The sequence below is a fragment of the Stigmatopora argus genome, chromosome 2, assembly GCF_051989625.1.
Source record: "Stigmatopora argus isolate UIUO_Sarg chromosome 2, RoL_Sarg_1.0, whole genome shotgun sequence".
Lineage (NCBI taxonomy): Eukaryota > Metazoa > Chordata > Actinopteri > Syngnathiformes > Syngnathidae > Stigmatopora > Stigmatopora argus.
Window position 1 is genome coordinate 6,615,100 of NC_135388.1, and position 21,633 is coordinate 6,636,732.

The 21,633-nt window shown below is 39.8% G+C and overlaps 1 protein-coding gene across 8 annotated transcripts in view; it reads left to right on the forward strand.

Moving 5' to 3' along the window:
* igdcc4 (immunoglobulin superfamily, DCC subclass, member 4) overlaps positions 1–21,633 on the forward strand; it is a 57,951-nt gene that overhangs the window by 21,366 nt on the left and 14,952 nt on the right. For 3 of the 8 annotated variants that reach the window (XM_077594922.1, XM_077594924.1, XM_077594923.1), the window contains exons 1-3: positions 2,961–3,386; positions 13,228–13,542; positions 20,521–20,662. In XM_077594922.1, the coding sequence (XP_077451048.1) occupies positions 3,320–3,386; positions 13,228–13,542; positions 20,521–20,662 (524 nt within the window). In that variant the 5' untranslated portion in view covers positions 2,961–3,319. Of the gene's footprint in view, positions 1–2,960; positions 3,387–13,227; positions 13,543–20,349; positions 20,443–20,520; positions 20,663–21,633 lie in introns of those variants that run through there. The other 5 variants (XM_077594932.1, XM_077594933.1, XM_077594926.1 and 2 more) reach the window with 4 other exon arrangements.

The window sequence follows — 21,633 nt, forward strand, 5'->3', positions numbered from 1 at the left end:
TTGTTTGAATTGTGAAATCTTCTCATTTTCAAGGCGTCTCAAACTGAAAATAAGTTTGTTTATGTGACATATTAATGCACAAAATGATATGGAGCAACTAGGAGATGCATTTTTAGGATTAATTTGATCATGGGTACTTCTTGTAGATTTTTGGTCACTTTTTGGGACATTTTTAGGTCTCTTCCTTTTTCACTCATTGGCTGCCATTGGCTCTGCTAGAGGTCCAATTCATTTTGAATGGGAGGAGCTGCCGGCATCAGTGCCAAAACGTTTCGATATGTAAATTTTTGGTTGGGATATATTTTCAAATGTTGCCATTGGAATTAGAAATGAAATGTTCACGGTTTTGGGGGGTGGACTTTTTGACACACCTAAACATTAGAGGTGAAATCTAAATAGAGCCTATGTTAAAAGATTTATCAAAATGTGTATGCTGAAAACGAGACAAAAAATTGGAAAGGAAAAAAATAAAAATCTTAAATGTGGGACTTTTGTTTTGCAAAGCATCCCAATAGTTATGTTCATGCATATTTGACCACATACTGTGATAAATAAATGCAGTATAGAATGGCTGCATGAAGCAATCATTGCACAGGAAAATAAGGCCTGATGTTATTTTGCCTCAATAACAAAAAAAAGCATCAGGAGGCAATGTCTGGCATGGATTCAAGACATTCACCTCTCCCCTTTAAACTGCCAAGAGAAACGACGAGCACCTCTCGTGTGTTTTGAATAAGGTTTATTCTTTTAATTGGTCTCTGTGAGAGCTGGAGACATCATAATTAAGCCATTGTGTACGTTTAAATGTGACATGTCATGGCCGCTTCGAGTTTTTCAAGTCCATTGAGGCTGTAGTTTTCTTTCGTGCTCATACGTAGAGTCTTTGTGGAAACTATGCGGTGTTGGTTATTGAATGAAAGACAAAAAAGAAGTGATGGGAAACCAGATCTTGACCACAATAGCACAGGACAGCTCATCCTACTATCATAATTCACATTTGCTTTAATCAGACACCTGGGAAATGCATGCATCCTATTTCATTTCATCAGACCATATCAATCTCCCATCAGCATGTAGAGACGTGGTATTATATTACCAAAGGGAGTACTTCCATTAGAGCCTTTAATCATTGTGCGTTTGCTTACCGTGAAAAGACGAATGTGGGGATTTGCCACACAAATGGGCTTTGTACGACTTTGACTATGCTGCATTAGAAGGTATTTTGTGCAGTAGAGTTCAGACAGAAGCAAATGTACTGTGCAGTGTGCATATACACCGTTACTTCATCTCTTTGTTTCCTTGAAGATGCCTTCTTTGTGGGGTAGGTGGGCAGGTCGGCAGAGCTCCAGCTGGCTGCTCGGGATGTGTTTGCACGTACGAGTCAGGGAAGCCCTCAGCACTCATCATTTGATTGATTGGGATGCAACCCCACCGGGGCCCCTCCCTTTATTCTTTCTGCCTAATCTTGGGGAAAAAAAGACAATATAACCTTTCTGTTCTGTAATGTTTTTTTTGGTTGTTTCTTGCTGACACTAATTTATTGATGAACTGACTTCGAGGTTTTGGGTATTCATCACTATTAAAAAGTCGGTATTGGCAAAGAAGGCCATCGTGTGAACAATGTCGGGGTGTATCTGATATCATGAGCAATGCAATCTATCTGAAATACTGTCATCTGGTTGGGTAAACAACTGCTGGCATTTGTAAATGACAATTTTGTCCACTTCCTGGGAGTATTAACCTTTTTAGATGGTTTTTCTACCATTAATCACTATTAAACAGGAATGGCATTTCAAAACGCATTGCAAAATAAAAGCATGGGTGCAAATTGGCCAAAGCATGGATTCAACTACCCACCACCCGAATGCAAGTAGCCACAACACGAACCCCAAGTTCCACAACACGCACACCCCTTAATCTCCCACAGAACAAATTCAAAAAGCTACCACGTAAATGCAAACGGACAACCCGGAGGTGAACAAAAGTGTCAATTTGTGAGTTTTAGCACTAATTCTGTAGAATTTTGTTGACTTCCAGGGCATCAATTTGAACTTGTGATGTGGCTTTCTGCACTGTTTTCATTCATGTTGTGGTAATTGGGGTTCAAGTGATGACTATTTGCATTCATGCTTTTTTTTTTCTTTTTGCCAAGCGTTTGGACTATGCATTTCACCTGACACATCTTGACCATCGTACCAAACCCTCAATCTTGGAACTGTGTGTCAGACACAGCAACCACTTTTCCACTGTGCTACATTTTTTATTGTTATTTTTATTATTATTATTTTTATTATTATTGTTATTATTATTTTTATTATTATTTTCATTATTATTTTCATTATTACTTTTAATTATTATTTATCTTAATATTATCATTATTATTACTTTTAATTATTATTTCTCTTAATATTATGATTATTATGATGTATCATTATTATTATTATTATTAATAATCTTTGAAATCACTTATCCTCACGAGGCACCCAAAGAAAACCCACACAGGCACGTGGAGAACATGCAAACGCCTCTGAGAAACTGTAACCACTTGTTCACCGTGTCACATTCTACTTCTTCTTGTTATTATTATTGTTATCATCATTATTCTAATTATATATTCCATGGTTGAACACTGTAAATTGCCCCTAGGTATGACTGTGACCGTGAATGGTTGTTCCTTTGTCTCTTTGTGCCCTCCGATTGGCTGGGGTGTCCCCATGCCTGATGCCCGTACTTATCTGGGATAGACTCCAGCACCCCCGGATAAGCAGTTTACATAAAACGACTGAATAATTCTGCTCCAATGGATGACAATCAAGTAGCCAACAAGCAAGCATCCAGCAACAAGCAGTCAAGTCCCAGTCAGGCAGCGTGCACGAGCATGAATGTGTGCGTGTGCACGTATGCGTGAACATGTGGAGGGGGGGCAGGCAGAGCCCCGCAGAGCCCCCCACACACACACACTTCCCACCGCACCAGCAACATCACACGCGCTCCTGTTCAACGTTGTCGGGTAACATGGCGTTGACTCGCCAAGGGACACGATGCTTCGTCCAGCCGCACTGCACTTCTTCTTCTTCTTTTTCTTCTTCTTCTTGGGACTATTAGAAACGTGCAAGGTTGGCTTTTGAATGGGGCCGAGAGACCCTCTTTCTCTCTCTTTCTCTCCCCCAAATCGCGCAAACAATAGCGGTTGACCGCCCGGCGGGGGGTGAAACAAAATGCATGGCATGTGGCTGTGACGGTATAGCCCGGCGTGTCGTATCGGCACCGACGAAAAGACCCCACTGGTGGAGCCCCCTCCCCACTAAAAAGGCTGTACATGGCGGTGGAGAGCAGCCCTTGGATCATCTTAGTGCTTTTGCTCATTTGCGCTCCATCCAAGCAAGGTAAATATAACATTTGCATTCTTTATAATACGCATGCCTTAACTATGAAGGGGGGCGGTTCATGTGCACCTTGCACCGGTGACCGGACAGAACGGTACTATAGTGTCAATTGTGTAGAATTTTCTTAATAAGTGTTGTACATGCATGCATTGTTTGTGTTTTGTGTGTGTATGTGTGTGTGTCCCGTTCAGGAATTGCATCAGATTGCCTGCAAAAAGAGCAGCGAGTGGACTTCCAATGTTGGCTGTGGGCAACTTTTGCATTGAGTTCAATGGACTCTCTCACTATTCTCTTTTATTGTGGAGTGTTTTCTTTTTTTTCTTGGCAGAAAAATTGTTTTCAATGATATTTTAGTATTTGCTACCACTGAGACGTCATTGTAGAAATTGGAAAGTATGCAGATTTTAACATTTTGGGCTGTCAGTTGCATAAAATTACTTTTATTCAGGCGTATGGTAGTGTTCGTGTGTCATTAATTGGATGTGTTTTAGTGTTAATGTCTATTTTTTTCTTTTGATGTGAGTATTTTTTTTAAAGATATTTCAGTTTTGAACTTCAGTTATTCATGGAATGGCTTTAATAGATGTTTTAGGGGAAATATCTCGGAGGAAAAGACAGAAGGAGGAGCTAGAAGTTGTGAAGATGAAGATGCTGAGGCTCACGGTCCAGATCCAAATGAGCCCGTTGTGCTTTTTGTTTGGTTGAGAAACAAGCGCATGAACAAGTTAGAGAGGTGGTGGGGTTTGTGTGGGAACTCGGGGGGTGATTTTGGGACAGAGATGAATCGCCGGAGGGGGAGCCGGTATGGCGAATTAGAGAGCAAGGGCTAGATCCACAAACAAAGAGCTTGTTTTGTCCGTTCTAATGATCACAGAGAAATATGTCAACTTCATTTACCACGTTATGAGCACATGAAAGGGAGAAAAATGCCACCAGTGCCATTGTTGCTACCTTTTCATTAAAAAGTACATTTCTTTCGCAGTTATTGAAGCTGGTGTCTTGATAAAATGGGTTTTATACGCTTTCATCAATAATATTCTAAGGACTAGGAATTTAAAATCCATCAAAACTGCAACAAGATTTTCAGTTGGGTCATCTGTGACTGGTCTCATGCATTTGTGTCTATTTGAGTGGCATGAATGTATACTCAAATATGATGTCGGTGATTGCAAGTTAGCTTTGCACTAATTTCCAACAGGGTGGCCACTATATGTGTGTGAAAAAAATGTTTTTGTATTTATTCCAGCTCTGGAAATGTTCCAAAATTTCACTTGCATTTGCCAGTGTGTCTTTGATGCTACGCAGACCCTCATGCACAGTGAGTTGGAGCGTGAGAGCAAAACAGAGGGAAAAAACAAACAAACAAACACATATTTTGTGCTTTGTTCTGCAAAATTCCTACTTTATTCCTCAACTGATAAATGTCTGTCCAATCGCTTCTTTCACCTGCTCCCCTGTATTTGGACCAGGAAGATGGCATATTCTTGTAAAGGGCAGATAGGGCCTTGTCACAAAAACAATGGTGAGAAATGATCTCATACATCAACTAATGTTGCTCCATGAGTTGGCCTAAGCTAGCGTTTTCTTGCACACCAAAAAGTTGGTCATTCAACGTGATGAATTCATCATCTCATCTTGATCCGCTTTATCCGAAGTCGGGTTGCCGAAGCAACAGCTTTAGCAGGGAAGCCGAGACTCCGCTCTCCCCAGCCACTTCATCCAGCTTACCCAGGAGGACCCCAAAGCGTTCCCGGGCTAGCCGGGAGACATAGTCTCCCTAGCGTGCACTGTGGCCTCCTCCCGGTGGGACGTGCCCCTGAGGGAGGCGTCCAGGGGGCATCCTGATCAGATGCCCGAGCCAGCTCGTCCTGGCTCTATAAATTCATTCTTCACTTTTTTTCTCCCCTGTCACTGGACACATTCTCTTAATTTAGAAAAACAGTTGTTTTAGTGTTATTTGTCGGAGTTGACTTTGCCACAATGACCGCACATTAGTTATATTGTTCAAAAATACAGTCACGTTTACTGCTGATGGTCTCAGAGGTTTTTGTTGTTGTTTTCAACGGATTTAGATAGTTTTACCCAAGTTTAATACTTAATGATCATCCTAAATATAATTGATATCACATGGACACTGTCAAGGATGGTTTAATATTAGGGTAACACTGTAAATTATGAGCATGTGGGTATATTCAGTATAGTGGTTAAGAAAAACCTTGCTCATTTTTATCTGCTAAGTGAAATTGCAGTACGGCAACAGTTGCGCCTTCCTGTCAAGTTCTCAATGAAGTATGTTCATAGCACTTTCATCTCCAATTTTAGAGTCCATATCCGTCATTAAGGCGCTTTTCCATCATCGTCTTTCAATCTTTTCTCCTAAAAGTTGATGACGCAGACAGGATTCTTTTTCTTAGTGTTCAGCATAATAAATGATCATAAATGATCACATAAATGATCATTATTCCCAAAGTTGATCACTCAACATGGATACATATTCTGATTTAAGAGGTACTTTATATTCATCCTGAGCAGGCAATCTGGCTCTATCATCTCACTCAAAGTGTCATCATGCTTGTCTGGCAGGCTGCCCCAGAGAACCTGTCAATAGAACTTAAATCCATTGTGTGTCGAAGGATTCCATGATTATCAGGGATTGAGTTCGGGACTGTTTTTAAATTTTGCGTAAAAACAAAACAAGACACAACAATAAATGTACATTTGGGACATTTTGAATGTAATATGCTTCAATTCCAACTATAACGTTCAAAGTGCATAGAGAGGAATCCGATGTAACTCATCCTGTCATATTATGACTTTTCCTCTTCCCTCCAACCTACAGTGTATCATAAATAAGAATGCAATCAAGATAGGACAGCCATCCTGCTGTCAACAGCATGCTGAGAATCCATTTTAGTGTCTGATGAATCCGCCGTCCTTAGCAGAGTTTGACGAGAGCGCCGTAAGGCGCAAGGCCAAAGTGTCATGGCTGACGCACCCACAGCAGAGGGTATCTGTAGACTGGGTCATTACGTGTTTGACCCCCGCGCCTGTTCCCTGTCCACACAGAACTCACTAAAACAGCTTGACAATTTATTATGTACCTTCTTGGTCTTGGCTTATTCATCTCGTAAGGGGTGCGGGGGGTTCTGGAGCTTATCGCAGCAGACTTCGGGCGAAAGGCAGAACACCAGTCGCCAGTCAGCCGTAGGGCACACAGGGAAATAGATGATTATTTGCACTCATAATCATACCGCCACCAGCGAGAATCGAATGAACCTCTACACCAGGGGTCCCCAAACCGGTCCTCGAGGGTGTGGGTGCAGGTTTTTGTTCCAACCGTTCTAGCATAAACCAATGAGATTTCAGCAGAAAACAAGAAGCACCTGACTGCAATCCACTGATTGCACTTGTAGGACACCAGATTGGTGAAAAGGTGTCCTCTTTATGGGTTGGAATGAAAACCCGCACCCACTGCGGCCCTTTGTGGAATAGTTTGGAGACCACTGCTCTACACCAAGGGTGTCAGACTCGGGTCTGTTCGCGGGCCGCTTTAACGTCAACTTGATTTCACGTGGGCCGGACCATTTCAGATATAACATTTAGATTTTTTTTAATAAATGGATTAAAAAAACTGGATTAAAATCCCTGAATATTCAGTTTTATTTTAGCTTTTTTAAAAATATATTTTTAGATTTTACAAAATGATTTTTGAACTAAAAACACAGAAAAAAATGATTAAAAAATTACAATTATTGATTTAAAAGGGGGAAAATCAGGAAATTTAATATACATTTATACTCTTCATTTTAATTTGATCCTAAAACAGAAAGTCGCCACTCATGATTTACTTTCCCGGGCCACACAAAATGATGCGGCGGGCAAGATTTGGCCCCCAGGCCGCCACTTTGACACATGCCCTACGGCATCAGGTTATACTAAAGCCAAATAAATCACCATTGTGATTGTTTTTCTTTTCAAACAAGGCAACTTCACCGTGGTCAAAGTGTAAGAATTTGTAATTTTTCTAAAAATGCAGCACCTGAAGCCAATTTCAAGCTGTAAACTTTGGATAAAAATATCTAATACAAGATCCAAAAAGCCAAAAGAGTCCACACTCACAAATATGAAGGAAGTTTGTCTTTAGGCTATAAAAGAAGTTATCTGAAAGATTTTACCCATAGCAAGTTGCGTTGCTATTTTACTTTATCTTTCAGCAGCAGACTGGTTTATTGAATGAGCTTTAGTGCATTTCAATTTGATTGCTTGCAGGCATGATTAAGCAATAATCGATTCCACACCATCATCACAATTCTCTCTAATACCGAAATTAATTGAGTGGTAGGCCCATGTAAATCATGGCGGGCATTGTGGTTCATTCAACTGACTTCATTGCAAGCGGCATGGACATTTTCAGATCCTTCTCAAATGATAATATAAAGGTGAGCCTGAATATTTGTCTTTCTCAATCGTATGTTCTGTGATTGACTGGCCAACAGTTCAGTGAAGACTGACCCTTAACAGGATAAATGGGGCACGGAATGGATGGATGGTAATTATGCCGAATTGGCCAATTGCAGTTATCATTTGCAGTGGTGGGCAACTGCAATACATCATACTGTAAAGAGGAAAAAAATATTCATTAAAATACATTGTGCGATGTACTATATATGGTCAAATTAGTCATTGCTGGTGTGCAGTCTGATCACGTTTAGAAAGAAACAACACCTGCTCACTTGTTAATAATGTAAAAAAAATAAACATATTAATATTAATATTATTAATCACCCAGACTTACGTTCAGGGTTTTACGAAAACAAATTTGTAGCAATACAGTGTCTTCTTGTATCTCAGCTTTATCGCACATGGATTTACTGAGCAGACGATCGAATTGCTTATGCTGTGCTTTAACTATCTGTGCATGTTTTGACCACCCTGACATTCGCTCACATGTGGAGCTGCAAGGAATTACTTTTTTTTTTCCTGAGAAGACCCATCAATAAGCTTCGTCAGGGTCTGATATAAAGTAATGACTTGGGAATGACTTATTTGTCCAGGATGAGTTCGGCTGCATGTGGTCACGGTCATGCAAATGCGGTCGTGAATAATCGTGGAAATGTTGATCCATCACCGCTATATGTCCGTTCCTTGGTGGTGCATACAGCATGTCAAGCCGCAGCCTCATTTATCATTCTGGTGTGAGATGCTTGCGGACATTATTAAGTCTGTGCATGTCACCTTGGTTTGTAGCAACAGGAAGGGGAGAGTTAGCTCAGATCTTTCCAAATTTCAGGCCATATGTTATCACTTAGGTTTGCTAAGCGCACGTTATTTACACTTTTCTTATGTCGAGGAAATATCTTACATTAAGCGTAATGTCCATCTGCGGAATATTTTCATTTGTCGGATGATCGCTTTGCTTGAGTTTGAGTTTAGGATGACATTTGCGGAGGCATGCTGCTGTGAGTTAGAGGATTGGACCCTAGGCAGGGATGAATGAGCACTGTACATAGAGCAAGAGGTATGAACGGGCCACCCATGACAACAAGTATGAGTGGTAAAGTTTTATGCCTGTGTAGAATCAATGTGTTTCATTACATAATCAAATATTACTCATCAGGTCTTGTGCTTCCGTAAATGTTTTTATTATTGATTGTGGCGACTTGCCCAATTTTCCTTAAACTAGCGAGTGGTTGTTTGGCTCAAGCCTAGTAAGAGACCATGGATGTAAGTGTAAGAGAGGTTTTCTTGAGCACTCAAGCAACAACATCCTGTAACAGATCCAGTCTTAAGAGGCTTTTTGAAACATCATGACAAGTGCAGTTTTCAATTATCCCATCCAAAAATTGGCAAGCAAGCCCTAAAGGATATCCTGTTTTATCGTAAAGTAGCCTTGGATGGACATATAGAATGCTAAACATATACTTTATTGATTGTGCCACCATCAAGGATCCTTGAGTGCTTTAATACATGGGTTTTTTTCCATCCAGTTTTAAGAGTCAGTTTTTGCATTGTATGCATTATGTGTAATATGTTTATTTAGCCCTGTAGATTTTCTTTACCCACTAGGGCTCCTTAAGTGGATTCACAAAAGCCTCAGGATATTAACACTAGTTGTACTTAAATAACAATGTTTTAAATGATCTCTGTATCATTTTGTGAAGACTTTCCAGTAGGAGTTGAGGTGAATGCATCAGCAGGGAAATCTGAAATACGATAAAAAGAGATTGGTAAAGGTTTCTTCTATTATTCATGCAGTATGAACTTTTCAGTCGCATTGGTCATCTTAAGAACATAAGATGTTATTTGTAGAAATTCCCAGAACTTGTCGATGTCTTCTTGTGGAAGATGAGTCTCTGTGAGAAGTACATTGAAGTTTCGTCATGGGAGGAAACGCAGCTGGAACGTCTGTGTTCCTGATAGGGCAGCTGTTCACATTGTTGAGTGAATCATTGCCTCACAGCGCCTTCAAGCAACAACACTCAGTTCTCTGTTTGGCGCGTTGCGAATCCAACAAACTCAAAGCAAAAAGACGAATATATTTACCCTTCGGAAGATAAATACAAATACATTATTTTAGAATTATTTTTAGCTTTTTCTAGTTCTGATTCATCACATACTGCACATTAAACACATATAGACCGATCGCTCCCTTTTCTGAAGTTCTCAGTGAGCTGGTTAATGGTTATTTTAACGACTTAATAAGATCTAATTACTGCATCTAAAATGTGGATGAGCCACGACCCATGCAATGTTGTGCATGGCCATATACTCCTCTGAAATACTTTCATAATGTGTCTATTTGGCTTGATTGGTATAAGTGTACTTATGTAACATATTTGCCTTTTCCCATGACGTGAAGTTTGAGTGTGTGTGCTTCCGTGTGTGAGAACATGGTGCAGCCTTTCTGCGCTTTCCCCAGCCTCTCCATCAAGAAGTGACAGCAGGAGGGTCAGGTCTCATTTAATCAAGGAAAAATTCCCTCGTCCATTAACATAATTAATCCAACACTAGTGGAAAAAAGGGAAACTAAACGCGTGGAAACTCAAATTAGTAGGTTTGTAAATATGCTATAGGAGGGATACATAGGATTCCGCTTTGTTGTCGGCATGGTTTCCACCGAACTAAATGATGAAGCACTCTCACAAAGTGGAGGAAATGAACCAACCAAATGATCAAAGTTAGATCCTGTTCATTCAAAATAAAGGAAGGGATTTATGCATGTTAGAATGGATTTGAATGGTTACTAGAGTTAATGCGATTGGATGCACTAGGTGGGAGATATTTAGGTTTACAAATGTCATCTACAGAGGACAAATTTGAACTACTGGTAGTTATGAGGATATGAATGAATGACGCTTACTCTAGGCACAATTCATAAATTACCGTGACAGGGTTGGGTTATTGAAATTTGACACTAAATATACTAGTTTTGTCAAAGGTGCTACAGGAAAGATCCATTGATTCCACAAGTCAGTCACGGTGTAATTTTCACAGCATGATATTGTGATTTCACAATAGAGTAATTACTACATGTGGACATAAACTTAAGACTAAATATTTGATATTTATAATAACTCTAGGAAAATCAGTTTTTTTATTGTGAGGTTATACGCCAAAATGAGGAAGCATTTCTTGAAATTATAAAAACACATTATAATGGAAACCATACAATATATTACAATTGTTGCATTGTGTCACTACATATCACCATGTTCTGATACATCAGTAATATTGTCCAGCTCTACAACTTGGACACATGGCCTACTCTATTTTTTGTGAAATATATGCAAAAAATGGTCAGGAAAATAAAATATCTTTTTTAATAAACCCACTTTTATCTGCTCTGTAAACTGCTTGTCAATGCCATAAATATGCACTGACACCAGGTTACACAGAATCAGTAGAATTGATATCAAATACAAACAAGAAGTGCCATAGTTTCTCATAATTATTCATTCCCCTACTCATAACAGTCCATAAACTAAAACAGAGAGCAGCCTATTCATTTAAACGCTTTAATAAATTAGTCATTTTTAGGGAATTTGATGCAAGCTCTTCCCCAAAGTTGAGCTAATTTAACAGATGTCGATGCATAATGGATGAAGATGCAGTAATGGTTTTAAAATGGGCTGGGTGCAGTGGACAAACCCAATGACCTGACGGTCTGTTATGGTCAAAAAACAGATTTGAGCACCACACTGTGCTTTCAAGTGAACTTTTAAAGCCATTTCAGTGCAGTCCATTTTACCTGTCTTAGCCTCACTCCTTATGAAAACCAATCACGTAACAGCCTGTCACTGAGATTGAGTCTTTAGCTCCTTTTTATCCCTCACTTCAGTCATTACAAGCTTTTATCCCAAGAACCTTATCTTCCCTTTCTTTCTGTCGTTCATGTTTTCCACAAAACTAAATTAAAAAACACTCCCACAAGGCAGAGGAAATGAACCAACCAAATTTTCAAAGGAAAGAAAAGGAAGTAATTTCTGCAGTCGCAAATGCACTTTTAAATGGATTTGAATGGTGACTGGACACTTAGACCTACATATTAATATTAGTACTTTTAATTAATAAATACAGTTATACCTTGAGATACGAGCTTAATGCGTTCTGGGACTGAGCTCGTATGTCGATTTATTCGTATCTCAAATCAACGTTTCCCATAGAAAAGAACTCGATACAAATTAATTTGTTCCCAACCTCTGAAAAAAACAAACAAACAAGATATTACAATGGAAAAACATTTTTACTGGTTGTAATTCACATCTACTAACAGAGCAACAAATAACTAGTGGTTATGATGTTTAATAATAAACTGAGGCATTATTCAATACAACGGGGAGTTCGTGGATGGGAGAGCGAGAGTGAGAAAAAGAGAGATCGAGACTTGCGCTCGTAACATAACATAAACTTTAAATTTTACTTCAATGCCCAGAGATGCAGAGAGAAAGACGCTGAAATCATAAGCAGCCTCTCGCGGCCAGGCCACCTGGCTGCCTCGAATGCTCGTAGCTCAAAATCTGTCTCGTATCTCAAGGTAAATATTTGCTCGGAATTATACTCGTATCTCAAATTCTTCGTATGTCGGGGGCACTCGTATGTCAAGGTATTACTGTATGCATGACGCTTATTCTGAGCAGAATTCATACCTTGCTGTGGCTGGTTTAGGAAAATGTTGACATTCATTTCTCTTGCTTTCTGTGAAATAGAGAGGTCAATGGGTTCATTTGTGAATAACAACGATAACTATTCTAGTGTTGCTGCAGATTAAATTATAACATGACAAATTTGATCAAATTGTTACTATGCTTTGATATAGAATAGAATGTTTAACTACTCTTTAGCGTTAGGACTCTCTAAATGTAATGCTCCAACAACATCCAAATTCTTTAGTACCCGTTTCATTCACAAAGCTCCTCCCTCGTCATCTCACTTTCCACATTGTACTCCTCTCTGCCCATAAAACATCCCACTTCAGGAATGCATCCCCCTATGATCCATGCGTGCGAGTTTGCCCTGTTGTAGATGTAGCACGCAAGTCATACCAAGCAATGCATTCCACTTTAAATCGTTTCTACCAAACAGAATCGGCTTTTCCCTTGCACATGGATTGATGACACATTGTTATCGTTCCCTTTTCAAGAACCTTAGTTAGCAAATTTTAGCTGACAGTTACTGTTAATAACCTCACCATTGGGGGATTTTTTTTCTCTGCACAATTTTGCACTTATTTTGGTTTCTTTTGGCGACTCGTTGACCAAAATGGCTTCACAGTTGTTATTATAGGAAACCCAAGCATGACTTAACTCCAACAGATGTAATTTTCTTATGTCTTAATTCGCAGATAAGCCTGCTTCGGTGGAGCTGAGCTGCGGGGCGGGACCCAGCCATGTAGTGTTGGAGCCGGGGTCCCCCCTTGTGCTTGACTGCAACCTTGGGGTCAACGACACACCGTTCAACATCACCTGGCTGCATGACAACAGGCCACTTCCCCCAGAGGGGAGCGGCGCGCAGCGGTATGTCACCGATCGGTCCCTCCTTCTGTCGCCTTCCTCTGAGGATGGAGCACCCCTCCAGGCTCTGGAGGGAGGCTACAGCTGCGTGAGCGCCAGCGCACATGGAACCCTGACTAGCCGAACTATAAACGTGCTTCTGGCGAGTAAGTGGCCATCCACCATGTATACATATGTGTTTTGCTTAATGAAATGGAAAATTCTTAATCGGATTGCTTTAGAAAATTCGGTGTTTGGCGATGCGACCACTCAACGCTTAAAAAAAAAGAACAGCGGTTTACTGCAGTGCCTGCTTCTTTTCTTGAACCTACTCGATAAGAAGCCGTTAGTTAGAAACTTCTAAACACTGTCAATTGGTCTCACTGGATAGTTTATTTTTGGGCAAGATTTAAAAAATTAGGGTGAAAAGTGGCATGTACTAAGTCACGATTTTAGCGGTCTATGACAACAGCATTTTCCAGTACAGTGGTACCTCGACATACGATCTTAATCCGTTCCGGGACTGAGCTCGTAGGTCGAGCTTTTCGTAACTTGAGCGAATGTTTCCCATTGAAATGAACTAAAAACAAATTAATTTGTTCCAACCCTCTGAAAAAACACCAAAAACAGGATATTAGATTGGAAAAACATTTTTATTTGTTCTAATTCGCCATATATTGACAAAGTAATAGATAACGAGTGGTTTAATAGTACTAAAATGTGTTTAATATAACTAAAATTGAGCGGATTTCGCGGAGGTTGCAGAGAGGAACAAAAAGAGAGGAGGGGGGGGTATCTTTCCATGATAACGCACTCGTAACGGAACAAACAAATTTAAATTAACTTGGATTAATATATACAGACACTCAAACATACGTTTAATGTAACTTTACACAAAACTGAATTCTAATTTTGTTTTAATCTTTTTTACCTTTGTAACGGGTTGACTCCACCCGCCACTTTGTTGTAACTTTCCTGGGTGATAATCGAGGCAAATGTCTTGATAAATTCCACCGCAGCTTTCGAATTGGAACTATCTTTTATCCACAATAAAAGAAGGCTCTCCATCTCGTCATGAATGTCACTGCGCCGGTGGGAAATTATAGTTAGTCCTTTGGAAGGCCTCTTCTCCTTAATTCTGCTTAAGGATGGTGGATATGGTTGACGTATTCCTCTCGTATTGCCGAGCAAGCTCAGTGACACGTACACCACTCTCATATTTTTAAATTATCTCACGCTTAATGTTGATTGTCAACGGTCGCCTTTTCTTTGAAAAACTCTGCCGATCCATTGTTGTTTACTTTGTATGTAAATGTAGTATGTAGGAAAAAAACGGGGGGGGGGGGGGGTGCAAAGCTCCGCTCCGTGCTCGTAGATATATTTTACACACAAAAGAGATGCGGCAAGCGATGGCCACCTGGCTTGGTCGCATCTCGAAATTTTGATTGTATCTAGGGCGAATTATTCGATCGAAATTTTGATCGTATCTCGAGCATCTCGTAGGTAGAGCTGATCGTAGGTCGAGGTACCACTGTATATTGTAAAGAAACTCACCTTTTGAACAAAGTTACATGGCCTTAGTTAAATGACAGTTTAATCCTAGAGAAAATGTCGATCGACTTGACAGCATTTCCTGTGGGAAATTTGTAATAGGGCCAAAGAACAGATTGTGCTCAACTCTGAAGGTTCCGACACACTCTAATTGCATAATAGACACGCTGGACCCTGTACGACAACAAAGGATTCGATCGCAACATGCGCATTCTTTAAAACACAACACTGAGAAAGGTTATGAAAGAGTGTCTGCAGGTGTCCGTCCCTTGGGAGGGATCTTTGTCTCTTCGGGGGAATACGGGAACAGACAGTAGCTTTTTAATGGTTCTTCCAAGTAAGGCCACTGTGTCTGCAGCTCTCAGGAGGTAGTATTTATTGAGTCATTAGCTTTGTGTAAAATGAGACCGTGTACTTTGCGGATGCCCGCGCTTTTGTCAGCTGTCACATGCCTATTTATACGGAGCTCATGTTTGAGGGACAATAAGGTGAGTGGGGGCAAAGGATGAGGGGCGGGTGGTGGGGGAACTCTTTCGTGTGAAAATAGGGGAGGCGGATGTTGCCGGCAAGTAGTCATGGTGAAGGAAAAGGTTTCCGAGACCATTACGAGTGACCTTCAGTCTGTTTGTGTGCGTGCGGTGTTTGAATTAAATCTGTAGTGGAGGTTCTATGGATAACGATTTGATCAGAGCAGCGACTGGATGATGCCGAAGAGCTTTAACATTGATATTGAAAGGATGTTGTCCTTGCAAAGTTAGCTTGATTAAGGCACTTTGTTACTTGACTGAGTCCTTCATTTGTTTTAACTGATAATTTACATTACAAGTTACTTTAGTAGATAGTCATCAGAACCTGACGGATTTTGACAATCCGTTGTATAAATTTTGTTTAGCATTAATATTTAATAATATTGTTTTTAATTAAAAATTCAATGAGCACATTCTTTTTTCCAAAACCTAACATAAATAGTCACTTTTTTATGGTTAGAACTTATAGGTTGCACTAAAGTTGCAAGTCTGCTGGCCAGCTGCCACAGTTTTTGAATTCAACTTATTGTTTTTGTGTCTAGATGATGTTATATTACCAGTGGAGACTGAGCAAAATTCCTAATATTTTCATTTTTAGCTGACAAATAAATTATGACTATTTTTAGCTTGAAACCATATCTAAAAACATATTGAATATATAGCTGACATGACATTTGTGAAAGTCCATTATCCAACCCACCTACCTGCCTTGCACATTTTTTTCTCTCGGTGACATGCATGGGAATGTGCACAAGTGAGTAGATTTCAATGGAAATTGAATAAATGTGGGCAAAACCATATGGAGAATGTTTTACATGGCATAATGACCAGCCCTCACCATCTAGCACACACCGCTCTTTACATTCATTAGCCTAACATACTTCTCTCTTATGGCCTTCCAAAGAGAATAATTTCTTCATTCCTTTTCTTTACATATCGACATTAAAGATGGTTTGTTCGATCTGTACTCTAAGGAGAGCGTGATAGTGGTGGCATCAATGCACAATGGTGATATGATTTTTACTCAGAGACAACCAAAAGTAAGAAAAAAACCCATTTGTGATTCTGGGTCTGTTAGAAGAGCTGAAAAAAATGTAGGGTTTGTAGGGTTGCTATTTTGATTTGTAATTTTTACATCTTTGAGCCCTAGTGTTAATTCTGTTCACTCCAGGGTGGATTTGACATTGTTTCCAAATACATGTAGCCCCTCCTGGAAAAGAACTTCATTGATGCCTATACCATCGCTCTAATCAGCTGTTCGTCAACACACACCAACAGTAGCTACTTTGGTACTGATACAGTTGCAGTGTTTACATGATGATGTAATCGTGGGAAGTTGGGGTTTAATCATCAGCTTGTCTGCATAGCTCGCCAAACAAAAATCAATGTCAGTTTTCTGAAGAGATACATACGCTTGTCGACTTTACCAGGTCTGGCATAGATACACTGTGGATATTCTTCTTTTCTAAAGGTGCTATTAAAAAGTGACCATGTCGAAACATTAAAATGCCTGACCTAATATAATTGTATATTTAAAAAAAACAATTCGCCACACAATTGTTTTTCGCTTTCAAAGTTATTCCAACCAAAACAATGCATCTATTTATGCCTACTTTTTTCAGGAATTCTGCTTGTGATTTACAACCAGTATGAATGATTAGGGCCTTTTCTGTCACATTTTGGAATGGATTTGTGTCCTTATCTGTATAAATGCACCACCATTAGAGGTGTAAGTTAAGATAGAATTGAGTTTTGCAGACCAATATTTATTTCCCCTGTCTAAAAAAAAGCCTGCCAGAAGGAGTCAAATGGAAAATGCCCTTCTAACCCAACCCTCAGAGATTGCGCTCACTGCTGCGCCCTTGTGCTCAAATCCTAGCGTTATCTCCACCGAGAAGCATTCGCCCCTGCGTGTGAAAGAGTGAAGTTGTGAACACTGGAGACCTGCCAACAAATTCCACCGAAAGAGAATAAGTAATCCCGCCACGCCAGATTAAATCGCAACGCTTTGTCCCAATCACCGCGTTTAACTCCATTTAGTTTGAGCGAGGTGCAGGGTAAATGTTCTTGGGGAACAATGAAAAGTAGCCATTTGCCTATTGCTTCAAACTCTAAACTTCAACGACTGAAAATACAATTCCCTATTAAAAATAATTGTATTTCAGACAAACAATGCTGTCTGTGTGCATGATGAACAATAGTGTGAATTACCGCAGATGATTAAATTCATTAGCTAGGCGAAGGAGATTAAATAATGTTTTGTTTTTTATAAATTGAGTCGCAAAATGCTTCACAGAAGTGCTGGTCTTCCACCAGGTGCAATTGATTTTTTTTTTTTAATACAGCTTTTGTCTACGTTTTAACGTATCAGCGACAGACATTTGGGCTCAACCGTGCATCTTCACTGTGTATTGATGTCTGAGCAGAAAGACTAAATACATAATGCGAAAATCAATATACATATTTGTCACAGAAGAGCAGCATTTTCTTCACATTCATAATAATACACGGATTCTGCTAATATAAATCGAGATCACAATGGCCAAGCGCCATCCGCCTGCATGCCTGCATGCCTTCATGCGTGTGTTGTCAGTTTAGGCTGTCGCAGTTGCCAATCGATCCTGAAGAGGAATTAAATTAAATGATATAAACGCAGCTATAGACATAATTTGATGTAATCTATGTTACCATTACAGTGGTGCCACGACCTACGATCAGCTCTACCTACGACATGCTCGTGGTACGATGAAAATTTTGATCAAATAATTCGCCCACGATACGATCAAAATTTCGAGATGTGACCAAGCCAGGTGGCCATGACATGATAGGCTGTTTATCATTGTAGCGCACTGTCTTTTTTGCCGCATCTCTTTCGTGTATAACAGATATCTACGAGCACTGAACGATTTATTCAGACGAGTTTCCTCCTACGCATCGACCAGGAAACGCAAAAAGAGGGCTTTCTGGGTAATGAAGTATACTCGTGCACGCAACACCGATAGGCAATGACACCCTTTCTCAGAATAAAACGTCATTCCCCACAATCAATACGTGGGTAGGCTGTTGCATTTCCTGTTTTCCCCCCTTAGCGTTATCCCCCGTTGGCGGAGCGATCGCTAAGTCAAGACTACTTCTCGTTGGCAAGTGGTCGTGTGTTATCCTATTGTGAGGACATCTGTGTGCATCATTTTCGAAATTTTTGAAGGGAATACAACAGCAAACAGCCCATCGATAGCGAACGTGAGGGTGGAGGCGTGGCAAACAACTAACCCGGCCAGAACGAAGGTAAAAAAAAAAAAAACAAGATTAGATTAATTGTCGTGGAAAGTCGGAAACCCCCACCCCGCCCACTCTGTGCGTCTCTCTCTCTCCCGTCGGCGAAATCCGCCCAATTTTAGTTATATTAAACACATTTTATTACTATTAAACCACTAGTTATGTGTTAATTTGTTAATAGATGGGGAATTAGAAGAAATAAAATATTTTTTCCAATCCAATATCCTGTTTTTGGCGTTTTTTCAGACGGTTGGAACAAATTAATTTGTTTTTAATTCATTTCAATGGGAAACGTTCGCTCGAGTTACGAAAAGCTCGACATACGATCTCAGTCCCGGAACGGATTAAGATCGTATGTCGAGGTACCACTGTATTTTGATTTCCCACATGCCTCTCACTCATGCTCCCATGCCTGTGCATTCCTGGCACAAATCCAGACGTTCTGTAGCGGTAACTACCAATCAAAAATCAGATGGGAGAGAATCCCACCCTTTTGTAACACAGTTGAGGATAACTGCAATAGAAAATAAATGTAGACACTTTATTTCATAAATGCCCCATGAAAAGTTAAGAGATCCCAAACCACTTTTTAATGCAGTCACCTAAACTTAGGACATCGTCATTTTAAAATTACCATTCTATCCTCACATTTCAAATCTTTTTTTTTTTTCAGATCACATCTTTATGCTCTATCTACATAGTATTCTGTGTAATTAGGGCTATTCGTTCCCCAACCCGGAGGTTGTGGGTTCGATTCCCCACCTTGGTAACCTTGTCTAAGTTTCTTTGAGCAAGACATTGAACCCAATGTTGCTCTTAATAGTGTGCCATCAGTAAGTGAATGACGGTATTGTGTTTGAGTGCCGTGTAGGTGGAAAGGCACTTTGTGAGTGTAAGACCATTAAGCATTTGCCATCTTTCATTACATAAGAATGATCAGAAAAGAACTAAATGAACTCATTGACATTGACTGTGTTAGATCTCAAATCTATTTCAACTAGGATGGCTGGCATTTGGTGATTGTGGAATCAAAACACTCAAAATGGATTGTTTTGAACCTGATAATCTCAATTTAAAATGAAGAAATGTCAACATATTGATAGGCTAAGCAGAAACGCCCGACTTACATTTATATCGAAAAGCAATAAGTCATGCATAGCCAAGCTTAGCCTTTGGGCATTCCAACACAATTATTTTCCTTTGGGAATTCTCCATCTTTCTTATGCAAACATCTAACAGTAATTTTGAATGAATGTGGAGGGGTTAAATACGGCTTGGGTAATCTTGGGGGCTCCGGGAAGATAAATTAGTAAGACATCCAACTAGCTTGGATGTAGCAAACCTGGATCAAATGAGTGAATTGCTTTAGGAGGACAAGTACTTTTAAAAACTGTTGAATTCATGTCATTGCTATGGCGGACCTAATTTATTCCTACTTTGGTCATCTTATCTATCTTCTTTTTGTGGCCCACTTAGTTGACCTATTTTCCCAACCATAATTGCAATACTCCCCAAATTGGTTTCATGCGTTTTCGGTCTGCTAGGTCTTTAAATAAATTGATCCAATTAAATAACAAGGCTTTGGAAATGGCTATGCTTCCATATGGTTGGAGACCGGAAGTGCCTTTCATCACATGACTGCCCTTCTAAAATACGTGCTGTCTATTATGGCGTTGCTGGGAAGGGATTCAGATAATTGCATTTTGTCACCTGGTGTGCAACCTACATAGAAAAAAACAGCTACAAACCGCTGTGTGAGATGCAGGTAACCCACATGCTCTTCTCCTGCAGGTCTGTCCTCTTTCCGTCAAGAGCCTTTACCTCAGATGGTGCCTGCTGGGGGGGCAGTGCGCTTCGAGTGCCAGATCGATGGCGTGCCCACACCTGTAATTACTTGGGAAAAGGACAAAGTTGCTGTCCCGGAGGACCCAAGGTGACTCCACTTGCTTTTATACCTTGAGTTGCTAGCCATTTCTTTGTGTTTTTTTGTTTTGTTCAGGTTTCTATCATTGCTGTAAAGATTGGCAAGAACCTTTTGAGTGGGGATGGTAACCAAAAATCAAAGGGTTACGTACAAATACAAAATGTTTGAGCTAGTTTTTTTTTAGACAGAAAAAATGGATTAAAAAATTACAATTATTGATTTAAAAGGGGGAAAATCAGGAAATTTAATATACATCTATACTCTTCATTTTAATTTGATCCTAAAACAGAAAGTCGGCACTCATGATTTACTTTCCCGGTCCACACAAAATGATGCGGCGGGCCAGATTTGGCCCCCAGGTCGCCACTTTGACACATGTGGTCTAGACAGTAAATGGTGTACTGTTACCAAATGAATGTCATCCGATGGAATGGACTATGTGAGACAAATTCAAGTGATGCATGTTGGCTACAACTCCATTAACGTCTCTAGTTTATTTTTTTTGTTCTTCTTAATTAAAGACAAAATCGTAATACATTACATAGACTCTTAAATGTCTTCAAGTGGAGACTGAGGGAATTTATTACCAGAATGCACGGTACAATAAAGTCAAATCCATACTTGTAATATGACCTTGGTTATCTAGCTACTTCAGCTAAGTGGTTTTTACTCTTAGTGAATACAATGCAGAGAATGTGAGTATACTGAAGATTTTTTTTAATGAATGTGTTTTTCCCTTGAAGTTTCCTTTCCTTTTTTTAATTTCCAAAGTACAAAACTGCAAAGAAACTTTGAGTACAAAAGCTCCTGAAATAGCGGCCCTTATTTGTATTGAGTTGTCCCGAGTGACTCATTTTCGGCTTGCATAAGATAGATGTGGAAATAAACAATGTGTGATCGGTACAGTTTTTCATTCAGTTGAAATGAACCAACTTCTGATGGTATTCTGATTAATTCAGATCAATCTGTAATTACTGTCT